The sequence below is a fragment of the Amphiprion ocellaris genome, chromosome 13 (assembly GCF_022539595.1).
Source record: "Amphiprion ocellaris isolate individual 3 ecotype Okinawa chromosome 13, ASM2253959v1, whole genome shotgun sequence".
In the NCBI taxonomy this organism is placed as follows: Eukaryota; Metazoa; Chordata; class Actinopteri; family Pomacentridae; genus Amphiprion; species Amphiprion ocellaris.
The window spans coordinates 21791373-21810734 of NC_072778.1; the positions used below are offsets into that span (position 1 = coordinate 21791373).

A 19362-nucleotide genomic window follows, 5' to 3' on the forward strand; every position below is an offset into this window, starting at 1 on the left:
ACCGTCTGGGGCTCCAACTAGCTTGTGTCCCACATCAGAAAAAACAAATGATGTGTGACAAGAGCGACACACATAGAGCTCAAAGCCATCCCCCTTCTGCTGCTAGTTTGACATTGGTTGTAAAAATGTTTATGGTGCGTTTAAGGAGACGTTGCCACCTTTTGTTTCAGCTGTAATTTGGCTGCAGTCTGACTGTGATAAGCCGGGATCTCCGGCCAGCAAGAAGCTCCGATAGACAGACAGGCAGAGAGAAAGACAGCACGCTTCAAGGTCGAGCTGCAGCGCTTCTCGCGCTGCATGAGTCATGCATATAGTCATCTTTGAACAACAGACATTTAGCCAGGCAGCCTATCACACTCTGCTGTCACACACATGCTTAGAGCTAATGAGAAAAAAAAAAGTAAATGCTGGGAAAATAAAAAGCCAAAACATCCAGCTCATTATATACACAGCAATGCATAGATCTAAAGCAAATGTAAAAGGCTATGTGTTAAATGGCTCCTTTCATGCTCTGTTATCATTTGGCTTTGGGTTATTTCTCAGGGTCACTGTTGAGCAGAGGTGAGCCAATCCTACCCAGGGCCACTCTGGCAGCCGATGCATCGTAGTTGATCCAGAAGGAGACCCAGGAGAGGATGGTAATCAGGATGGAAGGCATGTATGTCTGCAGGATGAAGTAACCAATGTTCCTCTTCAGTTTGAAGCTGAGGGACAGGCGAGGGTAGGAACCTGAAGGAGATGCAGGGACAAAGGAAGTGGGATAGAAATAGAATTTCCTCAATGATGCCAACTAAATTTTTCTTGACACCAGGGAGCCTGCCTTTATATGTCTCTAATACACTTCATTTTTTGTTGAATTTTAATGTTTAAAATATATTTAAATACATATTCTTAATGGAGCGGCCAATGCAGATAAAAGACTTGGCTGTCTGTTGTGTACCTGTGGAGAAGACCACGTTCTTGGAGATGAGTTTGTAGTCGACAATAGAGAACTGTGGCAGCTCTATTCTATCGACACCAGACACTGCACCGTCTCCACCTCGCCAGTAAAACTCGATATCATCTGTGGTGTATCCATCTGCAGAGGAGAAAGCCAGAAAAGACAAAAACATTATCCTCATCCATTAAAGGTCTATAATATGTCATTGCACCATACAGTAATGGTAGATGTCAGTAATTGCAGCAACCAAGGTTCCATCTGAGGGGTCAAAAATCTACATACTTGTAGCTTTTCAGGCCTCTAAAACCATTCAACCCTGTTTTCTGCTTAAAGAGGTCAAAGTCAAAAAGAAATATTTACATTTTAAAGAGGTGTTGAAACTTGACTTTAAAGCTGCAGTAGGCAGAAAATTAAAAAAGGTTAAAAAAAAAAAAATTAAATTATTTGCAAACACAGTTCTCTTCCTGCAGCAGTTCCCTCCGGCTCTCTTTGTCCTAAGCCACCTCTACCAGATGAGCACAAGCAAATAAATGAACAAAAACAGCGCAAAAGTAGTTATGTAAAAATGTCAACATTCATTTCCTCTCTCTTGAATGGAAAGTCATCTGTTTAACCCACTGGGAACTTTATTTGTTTACACTCCCTCACTCCATTTGGGTGAAAGTGTCTGAGATTGTCCAAAGTGCCCTGGTACCAGCTACATTTTCTAAAGCCGAAAAACAAAACCAAGCAGATGTGCAGCAGTCTGGTTTCCCTTTTACACTCCTTTAATTTAAATAGGTCCAATTAATTTGGTAGTGTTAATTAATTTTTGCTCAGTGACACCAAAACATACTGCCTACCCAAGCTTTTTATGCACGTCTTGATCTTTTGCAACATAATTATTGCACAAACTCCTTTTTTTAACATTGTTTTTACATTGCACTGTTCCTTGTATATTTAATAATTGCCTAACTCAGTGTGTGTCAGTAGATGTAAGTGAATCTGTAAATAGGTTAATCACAGCACAAGGTAGAGACACAGTGAGCTAGGACTTCTCTGCACTGATAACTTATTTATTTGCTGCACGTGACAATAAAACCTTTACAAAAATACATAAAGTGCTAAAAACCGGTGAATATGCACATTAAAGGCCTCCCAGTCAGTTAAATATCATATTTATACCTTAAAACTGTAACTCCATGTTCATGCAAAACGTGATAATGCATTTTTTTAATTTATTTATTTATTTTTTTTTAAGTTTTTTTTTTTTTTTTTGGCCTTTTTGTGGGCTTTATTAGATAGGCGCAGTGAGAGAGAGACAGGAAACAAGAGAGAAGAGCCGGGGGAAGACATGCAACAAAGGGCCGCGAGCAGGAATCGAACGCGAGCCAGCTGCGTCGGGGACCAGCCCCTGTACATGGGTCACCCGCTTAACGCGTTGAGCTATACAGGCAACCCCATGATAATGCATTTTAAAAAATATCTTCTTGATGGTGTGTTCAAGTGCTTACTGGGAGCTAAATGCAAAACAGTTTAACAAATTTGTAAATCTTGGAGCATCCTTGAGTTTTTGAAAAGGTCTTTGCTCTCCTCAACTGCACAAACAAGTAACAAAAAAATGTAGCTCCACATTCACTGTGATGGATTGCTGTCTCAAGCAGGTTTCTTTTCATAACCTACTTACATCAACTTGAAGTATGGCTCTAACTGCAAGAAGGAAACTAAAATAAAATTAGGTTGCATGCTTTGGAAGATTGTTGCCAATAATATGAAGCCATGTCCCTTGGAAAGCGATACATTTTTAAAAAAAATTAGGATTTGCGAGTCGCTCAAGAGTACAGAAGTTTGAAATTTCCCTGAAGTATTTCAGTGTAAAGAAGAAAGCTCATTTCTGCATAGCTGCATACGTGAACTGCAGGTGTTGCAGAAATACATTTGCACCTCTCTGCATTCACAGCAGGGGCTTATTTCCATTGTGAGCCATTTCTGTATCAGGAACTTTGTGTGCTTGTTGCACAGTGATGGAAACCAGTGCAGCTGCAGTGAGCTGGCTACAGCGTTGCAGCCTGTCTGCCTCTGACATGAACAGTGTCGCAGGCAAACAGGGAGCAGCCATCTTCCTGCTCTGACTTCTACTTTGTCTGCTGCACACTCAAAATAGTAGCAGTGACCTATTCAGATGTGATGAATAATTAAACTCAGAGGCTTTGATTTTTAAAATTAACACAAAATTCTTTGTTGCTATGGTGCTGACATTCAAGGTGAAGTTAGTCATGGCACTCATGTTGGGTTGTTATTGGTTGGACAGGCAGCCAGCTTCACCCACAGGCGTTTTTCACAGCAGACATTTTGATTTGTCATAGTAGCAGAAGCACAGGTGTTACTAATAATATCAGCACTGGCTTCCTTCTGCAGGAACTTGCAGCACAAAACCAGGGTTCTAAAACTGAAAAGCCGTTATTCATTTTATTATTTATACCTGTGCTTTTCTTACGGTGATGTGTCAAAATCTGCCAGAGCTTCTGTCTCCGATGCTGCTCTGAGGATGTACATGTTCCAGCACTGAAATTAAAGGTAATGGGGCACAAATATGTAGTTTAATAACCATGTAAATAAACTCCTAAAAAGCTGTGCCTTGTAGCTCATGGACAACATAGCTAAAACAGGAGTAAATTCTGTAGTTGTTGAGGTTTCAAATGAGGATTATTAGACATTTGGTGGTCTAGTGAGTCTCCAAAGCAGCAGCAGCAAGACAGAGGTTGTGGCAGTGACTCAAAATAAACTACAGTGTGTGTTCATGGTAATGAAGGAACCAGTGCAAGGTTCGCAAAGAGCTCTCGGACACAGAAGAATGAACTTGTTTTTTGTGCACTCAGAAAAATAAAGGTGTAAACTAGAACTGGTTTGTTGCAGTGGTGCCATAGAAGAACTATATTTGGTTACACAAATAACCTTTAAAGAGCCCCCAAAGAGGCCTCAAAAAATCCACCATAAACAATAATAACTTTATTTGTATAGCACCTTTTGAAAACAAAGTTGCTTTACAATAAAACAAATGTCAAATCCCAAAATAACCCTAAAACAAATAAACAAGAGCAATTTAGCAAAAATAGGTCCTTTAACGGGCCATTTTCAACATAATTCATTTGTGCACCCACCATCTTCTATTTTCATAAAGGGACTTCATAATCATTTTATTCATTTTTAAGCTAACATTTGTTTGTTTTTTTTGTTTGTAACATTTTGAATCCCCCTGTTTGGAATATATCTAATATTTTGAAAACACATACTACAAGATGCGAACTTGGGAATTTGGAAACTGTGATGAGCATTTATAGCTGTTTTCTGATGTTTCGTAGAGCAAATGATTAATCCGTAACAAAAATAACACTTAGCTGCAGCTTTAATTTAATGATTTTAACTGCCACCAAACCAAATACCTCCAACAGAAATGAGGAACCTTTAGTGCTTTAAAGAACCACATAAAGATGTAATGAACCAGCCCCTACAGAATGAATGCCTTTCATTTGGCTATTTTTTTTGCGAGTAGAAGCTAAATGCAGCTGTGGAACATAAAGTGATCGAAGGTTCTCCTTCTATATCTGCATTATCATCACAGTAGCCTTGTGCATTAGAACAGTTAGTCCACCATGCTGCTGTTTATGTGCAGCTCAGTCTAGTTTTGATCGGTCAGGATCGTAAGGGAAGAGTTCCTGGTCTGCACATTACCGGTGGGTCAGTTTGTAGCTCCACTACTTCCGGATCATCGTCTGTGTGGGTTTTTGGAAAGATGTCAGCATGTTACATCACTGCACTCATCCTGCGTTGTCATGTGAGTCCCACAAGAAGGTGCGAACAGAAACGATGCAGCAGGATATGCATACATATGTCGGCGGTTGTTTGCATTTGTGTAATAGATCTTTAGCATTAGAGGGGTGGAAATCAATTATTGCTAAGTGCAGCCTGGCATGTGAGACCAGTGGCCTGAGCTGCAGTAGCAAGCTGCTGATGTATCGGGGGTTCTGGGGTTTTAAGACTTGTGTCTGTTAAAAATGCATCAAGTTTATCAAGGGAAGTGAGAGTTCTCTGGGCTCATTAGTCTGAATAAAATAGCATGCTCTGGCATGAAGCAATTCCAGCATTAAAACCGTTGCCAGTTAATCCATATGAGAGCAGATACTGCTGGGTGATCAAAACTGGAGCTGTGTGTGTGAGACTGTGTGTGTGCATTTTGTATTGGGCTGCTTGAGAGAGGAGGAGGAAAAAAAGAGCGTATGAGTGATGGAGAGAGAGATAAAAAGGCTGGGAGGAAAAAAAGAAGAGGATGAGACTGTGCAAAGAAAGGAGATGAGAAACGAAAAGAGAGAGTGATGGGGAGAGAGATGGCGAGCATAATGGGAGAGGAGCAGCGAGGGGTGGTTCTGATCCGAGCTGTTTTTGTGCTGCTTAACATTGCTGGCAATAGTGTGATCAAACCCGGAAAGACTGAGCCCTACACCACATCCCAGCCCCATAAGCCTTTTCTCTGGGGACCCAGATAAAACATGCAGAGGACCTCGTCTTTCTCTCTCATGTTCTTCCACCCTGCCTCGCTCCCTCGACTCGAGAGCACTGTATCACGTACAATTACAAACTCCATGTGAAATGAGCTCTTTGTACTGTGCAAACATGGAGGCAGTTTCAGGAGAAAGCTGCACACAACATCCACTATCAGCAGACCCCTGAAACACTGGACCTAATCATGCTCCTCCACGCCTTGGGAAGCCACTGCAGTTGGAGTTGAATTAATTAGGCTGGATGTTATCAGTCACTGAGCCATTAGTGATGTTCCTCTTCTCGATGCGTATCTCTTGATATCTCATCAGCCTTCCTCAGCATTTTACATCCAGTCTTATCAACCTTCCCTCTACCTTGGTGCCACTGGGCTGGCAGACTGTTTTCAAACAGGATCTCAGAGCTGCATGTGTATGTCTGCGTGTGGGTGTGGAGCTGGTTGTCAGGGACAATGGTACTTACAGCTTTCAATCTCCAGGGTGCAGTTTTGCTCATCCAGAGGGTAGCGGCGCAGGTCCATCATGCAGGCAGCAGTTGTGGTGATCCTAGACACACAGAATGGGATGATAAAATATAGGATTCATCACAGAGTGGCCACGAGCAGCCCAGCTCATTTCATTTGACCTTCAGCGCAGAGTACGATGTACACATCACAGCAGGAACCTGTTTAACTAAGGAGCATTCGTCCAAAAATAATAAGTTCAAATGAAAAATGTCATCAAGTCAGTGCATCAAGATCAACTTTCCGAATCCCAAAACCTGACAGCTGGTTCAAAAAGGCATTTTATCTTTTTTTTTCTTTTTTTTTTAAAAGTCGCCAAAATGACACCATTTGTCAGAGCCAGGAATTCATAAAAAAGAAAGACCTGTGAGATTTTTTTTCAAAACTTTTTTTTTTTTAACTTTCCAAAGGCCCTTGACCTAATCATCTGTGATACACCATTTCATGGGAAAATTCAAGCAAATCTGAGCTTGTCATCAAAATCACTTTACTACACGTCATTTGTTTCAACCTGATTCTGTTAGAAACAAAAAAAATGGGGCAACCGAATCTATCAGTGACTTAGATGTTAGTTTGTGACAAAAAAAACAAAACTTTTCAACTGAACTGGGCTGAAATAATTTGAGAGTAAATTGTTTTCTCTTTAATAATCTAAAACTTTGTTAAACTGCGCAAAACACATTTTTTCTTAAATTCTCTTTCCTTCTAGTCATAGTTGTGCTCTTTCCATAAAGGTGCAGGACTTCACATTGCAATAAAGAAAATGAACCCAAGCAGTTTCTGAGTGTTTTTTGCTCTTGTCGCCTTTTTACTCACTATGGGCTCATTTTGCACTACGATATGCACCTCTGTGGTAATAAAACAACCATGGCTAGACGCAGACAGAAATTTTAAAAAAAAAAAAGTTGAATTTTTGTGATTATTTATTTCACATATTCAAAAATAAATTTAAAAAACTGCAAGTTAATTATAAGCAAGTTGTGTGTTTACACTGGAAAAGTAATGCACAGCAAAGCATACAAAAATACTTGGATCATGCAAGATCTTCATTTCCTGTAAGTGTGCTGCTGATTTATTCTGCTCCCCAAAACAAAAATGGACTTGCTAATTAGATATTAAATAAATATCTACCTCCATAAGGAAAGACATAAATAAATATTTGGAGAAAACACTGCATCAATGCGCAGTGCCTGTATTACATCATTTACAGAGTGGTTAAGTACATTTATCGCTTGAATACTAATCACGAGCAGCATACTATTAAAATTACTGCAAATAGCTAGTACAGCATGTACTATGGAACCAGGATACTGTGCTACTTTTATTTTTATCACATGAAGAGATAAAAGCAAGCAGGGTTCAACATCTGGTCACGCAATCCTGTAATAAAGAGCAGCGAGTGTGGGCCAGTCGCATCCGACAGGTTCACTCAGAGCGACGCATTTGCTGTTACACATGACAAGTTGGCCAGAGCTGAGACGGGCTGGCACCCAGCTGAGCCAAGCCCACGAGGCCGTCTGAGAGCAAGTGTTCACGCAGTTTAACTACAGGGACTAAATGTAGCATCCTCGAATTGTAAGACAAACCCCCACCCCCTTGCACACACACACACACACACACACACACACTGATTGATATAAAACATGATAGCATCATGCAACCATTAATAATAATAGCAGCCTGTGGGAGAATTCCCAGTATAGGTTGAAGCATTTGTCGTAACCGCGGGTTTCCCTTGTCATAGCTGGTTACTGTCACTTTGTCAGTTTATTGCTTTTGTGGTCCATTCATTCATATATAACAATGAAAATAGCCTCTGAGCACACACTTGGCCAACCAGCAGACGCCATTACACGTCTTAAATTCTCAAAGCTAATAGCTAATATTTACATTAAAGAATGACATAATGTTACTGTATAAATACCATACAGCTTTACTTTAGATGATTATAAATAACAGAATATTAATAAAATATTATGAAATAAAATGTATTTATTTGTCTGTTTATATATATATATATATATATATATATATATATATATATATATATATATATATATATATACATATATACATATATGTGTGTTTGTGTGTATGTATATAAAAAAAATCACATTACATACTACATTCAGAGATATTAAAATGTGAAGGTCTACAGAATCTGAGACAATAGAGGAGTTTCGATTGTCTGATGGTCATATTGTAATAGAATCTAAGTGTCAGGCCTAGATAGTGCTCTCCCTCTTTTCTCCGCCTCTTTTTCCTTTTTAGGTTTGTCAGCAGTGCAGTTGCAGCGGCAGGTGTCTCTCATCAACAATCATCATCAGCTGGTGCAGGAGCAGGTGGAGATTTGCCAGTCAAGCTCCACTCTCGCCACAATATAACCAGACGCCACTCACCTCTCAGTGCCGGATCGTGACACAGCCAGTACAGAGTTCTGCATGTTACTCCTGCCACAAGTTCCATGTTCTTGTTCTCCCAGTAACTCTGTTTGTCCTCTTTTGTTTCAGTCCCGGTTCCACCTGCTCCTGCTTCAATTCTTCCTGGTTTTCTCGTCACCTCCAGTATCCTGCTCCGTTCAAGTGTTCTGGAAATACTCACCTATGCCGTTCTCCTCCATCCTGGCATCCTTCCACATTCACCTGCCGCTGCAACGTTCCACTCGTCATCCGGACTCAAAAACCACTCGTCAAGATCCTTCTGCCACTTACAGTCATGAGCCCAGTCCGAGCATCTTATTTTGTATTCGTGAGTCAGTCCTAGAAAACTGTATTTTGCTTGTTATTTGAGTAGCAGCTCTTGAGTTTTTGTATCGGGTCAAGTTATAATCTAGAGTCTTAAATTTAGTAAGTGTAGAGTCCTGATTTAATACCTAGCTTCTAGTTTGTTTTTCGTGAATTGAAGATTTTGAATTTGGTTCTGTTCCTGGAGTTAGTCTTGGTAATTATAGACTTTAATTCAGGCCTCCTAGTTGATGCCTCGCTTTAAGTAAAACCCTTTTGTATTTTCATACCTCAGATTGGTAAAGCTTTCTTGCCTGGGTTATACCCAACGTGAGTCAGTATTTTTGAGTTTTTGTATTTAGCTGTCCCTGCCTCAAGTAGTTGCCAGGAGATTTTCAGACGGCTTTCGTTTCTTTTCGGTTTGTAGTATCTCAAGTAGAATACCTAAGTTTCTGTCTTTAAACCCTTCTTTTGAGATTCTGTAAATAAACTTCCTTTTTGCTTTTAAACCAGCCTGTTCATTTCCTGCGCCTGAGCCTCCTGGGGAATCATAACACTAAGAGGTGTTTTAAAATATATATATACAGCAAAAACACTAATTAATTCAAGGCTCATAAATAAATTTCTATGGGAATGTGTTGTGCCCACTTTCAAGCCAGGATAGGTTTTATTTTCTTTGAGTTTGTCCCTTTTGTTTTGGAAACATTTCTCTTCCCTGCTTAGCAAATAAGAACAAACCATTGTCCCACAGACCAGAGGGACACTGGGGCAGTAAAAACTCAATCACAATATCCTCCCTCTGTTAACTTCATCATATCTACAATCTTGAAGAGTGCTTTGTCTTAAATAATTAAGAGCAAAAGTTGATTTGAAATTTTCCAACATAAGACGTGTGGCACCTCCTGGGCCTTGCCTGGCAAGTTTGGGATTTCATTTTTTCAAGATGCAGAGACTTGCAGCCTTTCTCTTGTACATTCTGTCTCTCTCTCTCTCTGCCTCCTTTTTCTTGCTCTCTTATGTAAGAGCCAGTTAGCAGGGCCATGGTGCACTGGGGGATTAACACAGGAGTCTCATTTCTGTCCTAGTTTACCCCTTTTATGGTCACAACTTACTGGGATGTTGCGCTCGCCAGGCAGGCACTCATCACTCACCATCATGACCATCACCACCACTAAATCATCCTGGTGGCACGGAGGGAGCACAGGGGAAAAGCAGAAATGAGGCCAAAATGGCCGGGGTAAAAATAACAGCCTATTTATAGCCCACCTACATCATCATCAGCAGAAGTCTCAAAGCTTTTTCATCTGAGACTCACTGATCAAGAGCTGCATCTGCATCCCCCGGCCGGGCTAGCATGTCCCACACCCAATGCTAACAATTAATAAAACGCTAATAATGAGCAAGGAGGAGAAACGGATGAGGGTTTTCTCTGCAGGATTCCCTCCCTGTCTTTGCCTCTCCTCCTCCTCCTCCTCTTCATCATCTCCACTGCAGTGAGAGTCTGCCGTAGACCTCTGCAGCAGCAGCAGCAGTGATCATGAAGCACAGGCTTGTTTGCTCTTCATCAACATCAGGGTTGGTCCCTCTCTCTCATTCCATCAACCTGCCGGCGGAGAGGCCACGCTCTAGCAGATCACGCCGATTCAAACACGCTACATTTGCTCTGCGTCGGAGCTAATAGGACACGGAGTTCTATAAAAGGTTGTTTTTTTGTGTGCATGTTCCCGCACAGTTCAGCTCTCTCTCTCTCTCTCCCTCTGTCTCTCTCTCTCTGTGAGTGTGGACTCCCCTAAGGCAGGCTGTGCACCTTCATTCCAAATGACCTTGTTTACGGACATAACACAACCACCACGAATTCCCAGACAGAATCTCATTTCGAGGGAGCATCACAGCAGAGACTGAATGCAGAGGGGGGAGATTTTTTTTTCTTTTTTCACACGTTGCAAATCTGTGCAGCCTTTAATTAAACCGACATTTTATTACACAGCCACTGTAATGGCATTATGATTTTAGAAGTTAAATTAAGATGGAGAAGCTTCCTCCATTTTGGATAGAGAGCCCATGTCGAGCTGAATAAAGATTGTCTCTCCCTGCTCAGGCATTGTTGCCAGATTTGAAAATGAAATGTCTGCAGTCACAACAAAAAAGGCTTCTATGTGTGCCAAAGCATGGCCAATCAAAGGAGAGGCTTCTTCATTTCAAAATAAAGGCACATCTAAACACATGCAGCATACAAACTATCCTGGATGATCAGTAAATTCAGAGGGATATCAATAACTTTGAAGGTGATCCCATATTGATAGAAGAGGAACGCAGCTTTCTCCTCCTGGCCATGGCAGCTCATCTTTTGAGCAGTGGAACACTCCTCGACCTGACAAAAGACGACGTCAGCCTCCATATAGCACAAGGATATGTCCTCTCACAAAGGAGTTACAATATTCACAGAGAGAGGGAAGGGAGGGTGAAGGGAGGGTGGGAGAATCCTAATAATTTCACCATTTTGAACGAAGTCTGACCTTCACGTCTCTTTCTTTCTCTTTGGCATTTCCTCTTTTCTCCATCTCTCTCTTGGTGAATTCGGAGCGACATGCATCAGGACTCAGATTGTTTTTTCCTGTATAAAATGAGAAGCTAAGTGGAGTTTGTGTTTCGCTGCTGTGTGTGCATGTCTGTGTGTTTTCTTGCCTTCTTTTTTTTCTTTTCTCGCAGCCTGGGCGGTATCTGTTATTGGCTGAGCCTTTGCAGGGGCTGTGTAATTAGATCAGACTGCTTCTCCCCAAGAGTCAAACTGAGCTCTAAAGTGACAGTTGGGAGCACTGTTGTAATTTTCTGCTCCTCCTGTTAATTGAAGACCAGGATTTGCCAGGATTGGGATGCACTATATATCCAGAGAATAAGGAATAAACAACACCCTCACCCTTCCTCCTCCTCATGCACCCCAAAAATAACACTCACCCACTCTCACACACCCACCCGCAGACACAGATCTCGCACGCACGCACGCACACACGCACGCACGCACGCATGCATGCACACACACACACACACGCACACACACACACACACGCATACGCACACAAAAGCATCTAATGCCTCCTGCAAACCAAACAACAGGCTAATCTAGTGGAGTTCCCCAGGTACGGCGTTAGCTAATTTCAGTTAGTTCAGCACAAATCCACATTCACCTCTGAGGCCAGTAATATGTTTACTTTTGCTGCTCATTATGCAAGGATTTAGTGAGACAACATGATATTGTGTATGACATATTTAACAGAAGTTTAAACAAAGGAAAACAGTGATGAAACGGTGCAGACGGATTTATTTTAAACACATGTTGTTGTGTAATTGTTTATTGTTGAGAGTGATTGGTTGAGTTTTTGCAAAGTGTTTATTTTGTGCAGAGTTGGAACTAATGAGAATATATTAGTAACTGTATAATCCATTTGGATTTAAAGAATTTTTCAGTTCAATTATAAAAATGTAGCTCATAGCTAAATATGGTGCCAAGCAATTCTACTTCTTGTCTGGGATTAAAAGCAGTGATTTCATATTGCACCTATTTAAAATTGGACAGATCAAAAGATACAGATTTTAAAAAGAATCATCACAATTGCTCACATCACAGAAGCTGAGATATCCTGACTAGGGTCAATATATAACTGAGGGACTTTGAAGTCCATGGGATATATCTTGCATCCATTTTTATAAAAAGTAAAAACAACTAATGTTTTTTATTCATCATGATCATGTCTTTACAAATTCCATAATTATTTATTATGGAAACAATCACTTATTAATAAAAAAATGACTGGATATCACCAAAATATCAACTAAATAACAACCCGAATTTAATAACAACCACCTTCTAATTAGCTAAACAATAATAAAATGAGTTTATTCAAAACTTATTTTCATTGTGTTCTTTTTATTAAGTTGAGATAATCATGACAGATATTTCTTTTTTTTTGGCAATATATCAAATTTTATATGGAAAATAACAAATTGTATCTGTGTCCAAGAAATCGCTTTCAACTAAGTTACCCATTACAAAAACACCTCTCAAGAATGTATGTTTATTCCAGATCACATGACCTGCTCCACATGATGTCATTTCCTCCTGAAGAAAAGACTGGCAAGACTCCAAGACTTTCTGAATTATTTAATATAAAAAAGTGCGTGAGTCAAGTGTGGATTTATCGCATGTCAACAGGTTTACTATAATATCGTTAAAAATAACTTTCAATTTCAATATTACTCAATTGTATATACAATATTTAGAAGAATCTTTCTGTAAAAATGCCATGGTTTGGTCATAGACGCCTATGCTGATTTTAGGCCCCAAAACAGCAAAAATGTCAACTACTACTAGTACTAGTACTTCAGAATAAAATAGCTGATAAATGTTCATTATTTTTTCAAAATAACCTCTTACTGTCAATAAAAATGCTATTTTTAGTCCCTTGTCTTCTGTCTCAACTGTTTCATCATCTGTTTTACTCTGTGTACCTTTCATAATTTGTCTAAATGCCTTTTTTGTGTCAAAAACTTTGAACCGCTTTGTTGATTAAAGGTGCGAAACAAATAAAGCAGCATCATATTCTTTTTCAATGCAATGTAAACACATGGATGTCCCATAACAATCACTCAATGCACATGAAAGTGTAACTTCAGTGTTGTAAACAGAAGTTGAAACAGAAGTTTTGAATCTTTCTGTAAAAATGCCATGTGTTTGGTCATAGACGGCTATGCTGATTTTAGGCCCGAAAACAGCAAAAATGTCAACTATGATACAAAAAGTCCTGCAATTATATATTGAGCCACTACATTTCCCACAATGCAACTCAGCAGCATCTTTAAGTTTGTAAATGTCTTTTTTTTTTCGAGGTGAGAGCTTTTCGTTAAATGTGAAGTCTCATCGAGGTTGCTCAGACTTAGCAAAGGTCCCAAAGAGCTCCAGGGCTGAAAAATGAAGTCAATGTAGAAATACCAAAAACTGCACTTCCTCAAATGGCCACTTGAGACTGACTCCAAAAGTGAGTTCATCTCCATAGAACCCCATGTTTTAAAATGTCCAACTTTACAGCAGAAATAAAAAGTTTACACTCTGGTAGAAGAACAAACTTTGGTCTCGACAGCTCATTTTCAGCTCATGACGACTGTATATTGGGTGGATTTATAGATAACTCATCCATTTAAATTGTATTATAAAGTTGTGCATGATTAAGGGTGGGGCTGCTTTGAGTGACAGGTGTCATAGGACAGTTTATGGCCTGCTTCAGCTCCACTCTCACTTCATCTCTTTGTTAATTTTTGGATTAGCCAGGAATCAGGAAGAGTCAAGCATTGCCAAGGTAGCAACAGCTGGAGTAACCACAGTGAGCTTCAAAACTGCCACTTAGGAAACTTATGGGTGGCGTCACGGATCCGTTCAGCTTTAAGTACAGTCAGTTCTCCAGAGCCACTCAAGATATTACACAAGCTGTCTAAATCCACCTGAGGAGCAGGTTAACTTTGACTGTTTTTTTCTTGACAAATCCATTTATTTAAATATAAAAGTGCAAAAGTGGCTATTTTAAGCTGAGATATTTTAATGCTTCAAACGTGTTGTGACAATTCTAGCCAATACTCAAGTGCTGTACTTTATTTCAATTATGACACCTTGAAGACTTAAAATTTGTGAATGATGTCACAAAGGAAATACTACAATATTTACTCCACTACATTTATTTGGCAGCTGGAGTTACCTTACAAATTCAGGCTTTACATGCAAAACCTAAGAGCAGTTTATTTTAAAAATGCTGCATTATTATAGATTAAACTACCATAGTAAAGAGTAACTCCGTACATGTACTGATGTTAGGACATTTTTTGAAATATTTGATGTGTTTGTATTTGAGATTAATTTGTACTTTCTACTTCACTATAGCTCATAGGAAAATATGACATTTTTTACTTAGTTACATTTAGCCAGTTACCTTAGTTACTTTACAGATTACTTTTTAAAATCTACAATAAGTTTAGAAAACAAGAGACATTATTGATCAAACTGTGTTGTGTAAGGTAGTTAAAAATAGCATCTTGAACAAATATTCCAATAAAGTGTACATGTTAATGCATCAGTAATAACTTTTTAAAATAATAACAAATTATGTAACACAACTCTGCCTTGGTCATTCTGAGGCTTAATTTGTGCTTAATTTCCTTCTACTTTTTACTCATGATGAATTCACAGCTCAGCAGATAAGGAGCCAGACGTAAACTAAGACACTCTGACAGGGTGTGTGTTCACATCCATCCTGAAGACTCGCCGTCTCCTCTCAGTTAGCCATCTCCTCCACATCCACTAAAGCCCTGCTGTTGCAACCAGCCGGCCCGTCTCTACAGGTATGTGTCAGTGTGCTCAGAGCGCACAGGCATCTGGCCGGGCTGACTCTGACAGCAGCTTGTGTCTGGACTTGCTAGCATCAAATAAAACCTGGACCAAACCCACGAACCAAGTAATGGAGGAGCCTGGAGGCACCAGCACTGACAAGGACAGCGTATCTGAGGTAACAACCACATCTCTCTGTTGCACACACCCCTCAAATTTTACAACACTTTTTGCAACTCCGCGAGCCTCCGTTGCTTTTTGACTGTTGTGCAAAAATATGTGTTAGGCTTATATAATTGAGTGAGAGTGTTATAAATTACATTTTCTCGGCTGTTGAAACAAAATGTAGCGATGAATAATCTGGTGCAGTGCAGATACTTAAATTTTTTAAGCAGTCTTTGCGCAAGAAGGGCATCTCGGTCCGGTGAGAGAATGACTGAACACTGCAACATCTTGAATTAGCAACAATAACCTCAGCGTTTAAACACACACACTAATCTCTCTCTCTCTCACACACACACACACACACACACACACACACACACACACACACACACACACACACACACACACACACACACACACACACACACACACACACACACACACACACACACACACACACAGAGTCATGAAAAGGGGGTGACAGATCAGAGGAGGCAGCAGCGCAGTGATGGACGGCTCGGGTTTAGCCTGTGTAGTCATATGTGCCGCATCAGTACAAATACAGTTTCAGTGTTTGTATTGAACTGCTACATTATTGATTATGAGCCATCAATTATGGATGACAGCATCCTCAAAGGCATCACAGTCCAGCACCACAAAGAGACGTCTTGCAGATGGGCTGAACCACTGTACGCAATCACACTCGGTTTGACTGCTTGTACCACCCTGCTTCATTATTGATAATGGCCAATCGTTTATTGACATTGCTGATCATCAAGGGATATAAAATGCTACAATATGAAGGCCTATAGCTTCTCCTATACACAGCCGGTTAGTAAAATTCTATCTAATTACTATTTGCACTGTATTTTCATAGTTTTGACCATCAGTTATGATAACAGCAGTGGTATTGCAGATGTCTGGAAACACGGCAGCATCATTTTTATGATGAGGAGAGAAGTCAGACAAACACAACAGTTGTAAACAAGTCAACAGTGCAGTCAGATTACCTGAACAACTAGTTCTCAACATTTATCGTCAAGAAAATCTTCCTCATGACCCCTTACAGTCACAGGTCTTCTGCCTCTCCAACCAAGTTCGACAATGTCTTTAAAAATCAGTTAATCTCTCTCATTGTTATCAGGTCTTTAATAGTACTTCAGAACAAAATAGCTGATAAATGTTCATTATTTTTTCAAAATAACCTCTTACTTTCAATAAAAATGCTATTTTTAGTCCCCTGTCTTCTGTCTCAACTGTTTCATCATCTGTTTTACTCCATGTACCTTTCATAATTTATCTAAATGCCTTTTTTGTGTCAAAAACTTTGAACTGCTTTGTTGATTAAAGGTGCGAAACAAATAAAGCAGCATCATATTCTTTTTCAATGCAATGCAAACACATGGATGTCCCATAACAATCACTCAATGCACATGAAAGTGTAACTTCAGTGTTGTAAACAGAAGTCGAAACAGAAGTTTTGATTCTTTCTGTAAAAATGCCATGTGTTTGGTCATAGACGGCTATGCTGATTTTAAGCCCGAAAACAGCAAAAATGTCAACTATGAAACAAAAAGTCCTGCAATTATATATTGAGCCACTACATTTCCCACAATGCAACTCAGCAGCATCTTTAAGTTTGTAAATGCCATTTTTTTCAAGCTGAGAGCTTTCAGTTTGTAAAAATGTGAAGTCTCATCGAGGTTGCTCAGACTTAGCAAAGGTCCCAAAGAGCTTCAACCTCCAGGGCTGAAAAATGAAGTCAATGTAGAAATACCAAAAACTGCACTTCCTCAAATGGCCACTTGAGACTGACTCCAAAAGTGAGTTCGTCCTCATAGAACCCCATGTTTTAAAATGTCCAACTTTACAGCAGAAATAAAAAGTTTACACTCTGGTACAAGAACAAGCTTTGGTCTCCACAGCTCATTTTCAGCTCATGATGACTGTATATTGGGTGGAGTTATATATTACTCACCCATTTAGGTTGTATTATAAAGTTGTGCATGATTAAGGGCGTGGCTGCTTTGAGTGACAGGTGTCATAGGACAGTTTATGGGCTGCTTCAGCTCCACTCTCGCTTCTTTGTTAATTTTTGGATTAGCCAGGAATCAGGAGTAGTCAAGCACTGTCAAGGTGTTTCATCATCTGTTTTACTCCGTGTACCTTTCATAATTTGTCTAAATGCCTTTTTTGTGTCAAAAACTTTGAACTGCTTTGTTGCTTAAAGGTAAAAGGTTAAAGGTAACTTCTGTGTTGTAAACAGAAGTTGAAACAGAAGTTTTACTTTCATTTTCTCTTTCAAAAAGTTTGACTAACCTATAAGGTTCACCATCATCTGACCATTCATGTTTCTTGGTAACGTTTTTTAGAGATGTTGCTTTGTTCGCAGTAGTACCTGAGAAGTTGTTGAAAACAGTTTCCCCATTACCATTAAGAACAATCGCTTAAAGACACAAAATTAAGAGCCGCTACAGTTTTAACTCATTACAAAGGCTCAGTCAGATACAATGCACCCAATACAATCATATTACTTCATTATGCGTCATGATCAATCCTCTGATTACGTCGCGACAGATAGGATAGCTGTAAAAGGCTTACCTGAGTCCATAAAGCACCGTCCCGTCAGGGTGCAGACGGATCATCCTGTTCTTCACCGTGACACCATGAACGAAGGACTTCTTGTCGTTCAGGAAGTAGGTGTCGGGGACCCACAGCTGGTCGGCCACTCGGTTATCCAGAGTCAGGTTATAGGAGATCTCAGAGTAGGACAGACGCTTGTCCCGCCACGCTTGTTGAAAGTACATTGTCAAGGTGTAGTCCTGCAGGACAGACGGGGATACAGTTAGTGTGGAACTTTAATGTTACACAGAGAATCAATGATGTTCTAATAATAATAAGCCAAAAAACAAGTTGTCAAATCCATAAGCTACATCTCCCAGGTGAGTAGGATGTTTTATTTCCATCTCAGCTGGGCAACACATCAGGCACCAACAGCATGTCGTCTCACGCTCATCATCTGAACATGATCTGTCACAGCGCATTGTATGACTGCATAGTGAGAAGGGCAGCCAAAAGGTCGGCAGTGGTCTGAAAGGCTACAGTCTGTACTAGGGGCCATGATGGTCGGGATTGCGGGGGTTAATATTCAACTATTCTCACTTAATTTTGAGACCATAACCAGAGGGTAACTTTCTCAGCTGGCTGACTATTGTCTCGTGCTAAAAATATCCGCTTCCACTTGAACGAATGAAGACACTTTCTGCTTTACAGAGACAATACTCTCGCTAATGCAAACTGCACAGCACATTTCTGCAGCTGGGGCTCCCTCCCTGCCTCTTTTACTGCCTGGTTTTGCATAATGAACAATCAGAACAACTGAGATTGGGGAGAATTTTCCAAATTTAACTTTAGTGAGGTGGGGGTAGAAACCTGTATTTATACTGTACAGTTTGTTTTTACACATGCTCAGAGATGTGACAGTAAACTGTACTTCCTCCTCTCTTTCTCCCTGTGTCATTTCTCTGCTTCCCATGCTTTAAAAAAAGACTCACACCCACACAGCCACAGTGAAACACAGCACTGCAGTCGGATCTGCTTGGTTACAGTGTATTGCAGTGCAATCAGCGAGTGGGAAAACAAATTTAAAAATATGGTCCGTAAAACAAGGCCCTTGAGCTTTTACTCCAAGCAGCCATCATCATTACTTATCACTGTGTTTCTATGTTTCCCAGCCTTTTTTTTTGTCTCCCCCCCTCCTCCATCGTCACATATTGGCTGACTCTGCATAGCAATTGCCAGTTTCACTCGGAAAACTCTTAATCATTCATTGCATGTGGTGTGCGCAACCAAAATATTGTGTAAAAAGGGCATCTAAAAATACACAAGCTGCTGTCATGTTGATTTTTTTTATTTTTATAATTTTTTTTCAGGAACAAAAAGTCAAGCGAGGACAGCTGCATCCTTGTTCTGTTTTACAAGAGTTCCCACTGAACCCTCCTCTCACACTCGCTCCCTCTCTGTCTCATTATCAGCCTGTCGATCGGATATCTCTATCACCTTTGGGATCGTTCGCTGCTGCCTGCAGGGTTCGCATGCTTCACCTACTGAGGCAGCATCTCCTGCA

At 40.1% G+C, this 19362-nt stretch overlaps 1 protein-coding gene across 2 annotated transcripts in view; it reads right to left on the reverse strand.

Moving 5' to 3' along the window:
* Positions 1-19362, reverse strand: part of gabrb2a (gamma-aminobutyric acid type A receptor subunit beta2a) — a 33888-nt gene that overhangs the window by 3529 nt on the left and 10997 nt on the right. For both annotated transcript variants that reach the window (XM_055016657.1, XM_055016656.1), the window contains exons 4-7: positions 17838-18058; positions 5939-6021; positions 941-1078; positions 577-729 (exon numbers count right to left, since the gene is read on the reverse strand). In XM_055016657.1, the coding sequence (XP_054872632.1) occupies positions 577-729; positions 941-1078; positions 5939-6021; positions 17838-18058 (595 nt within the window). The remainder of the gene's footprint in view (positions 1-576; positions 730-940; positions 1079-5938; positions 6022-17837; positions 18059-19362) is intronic.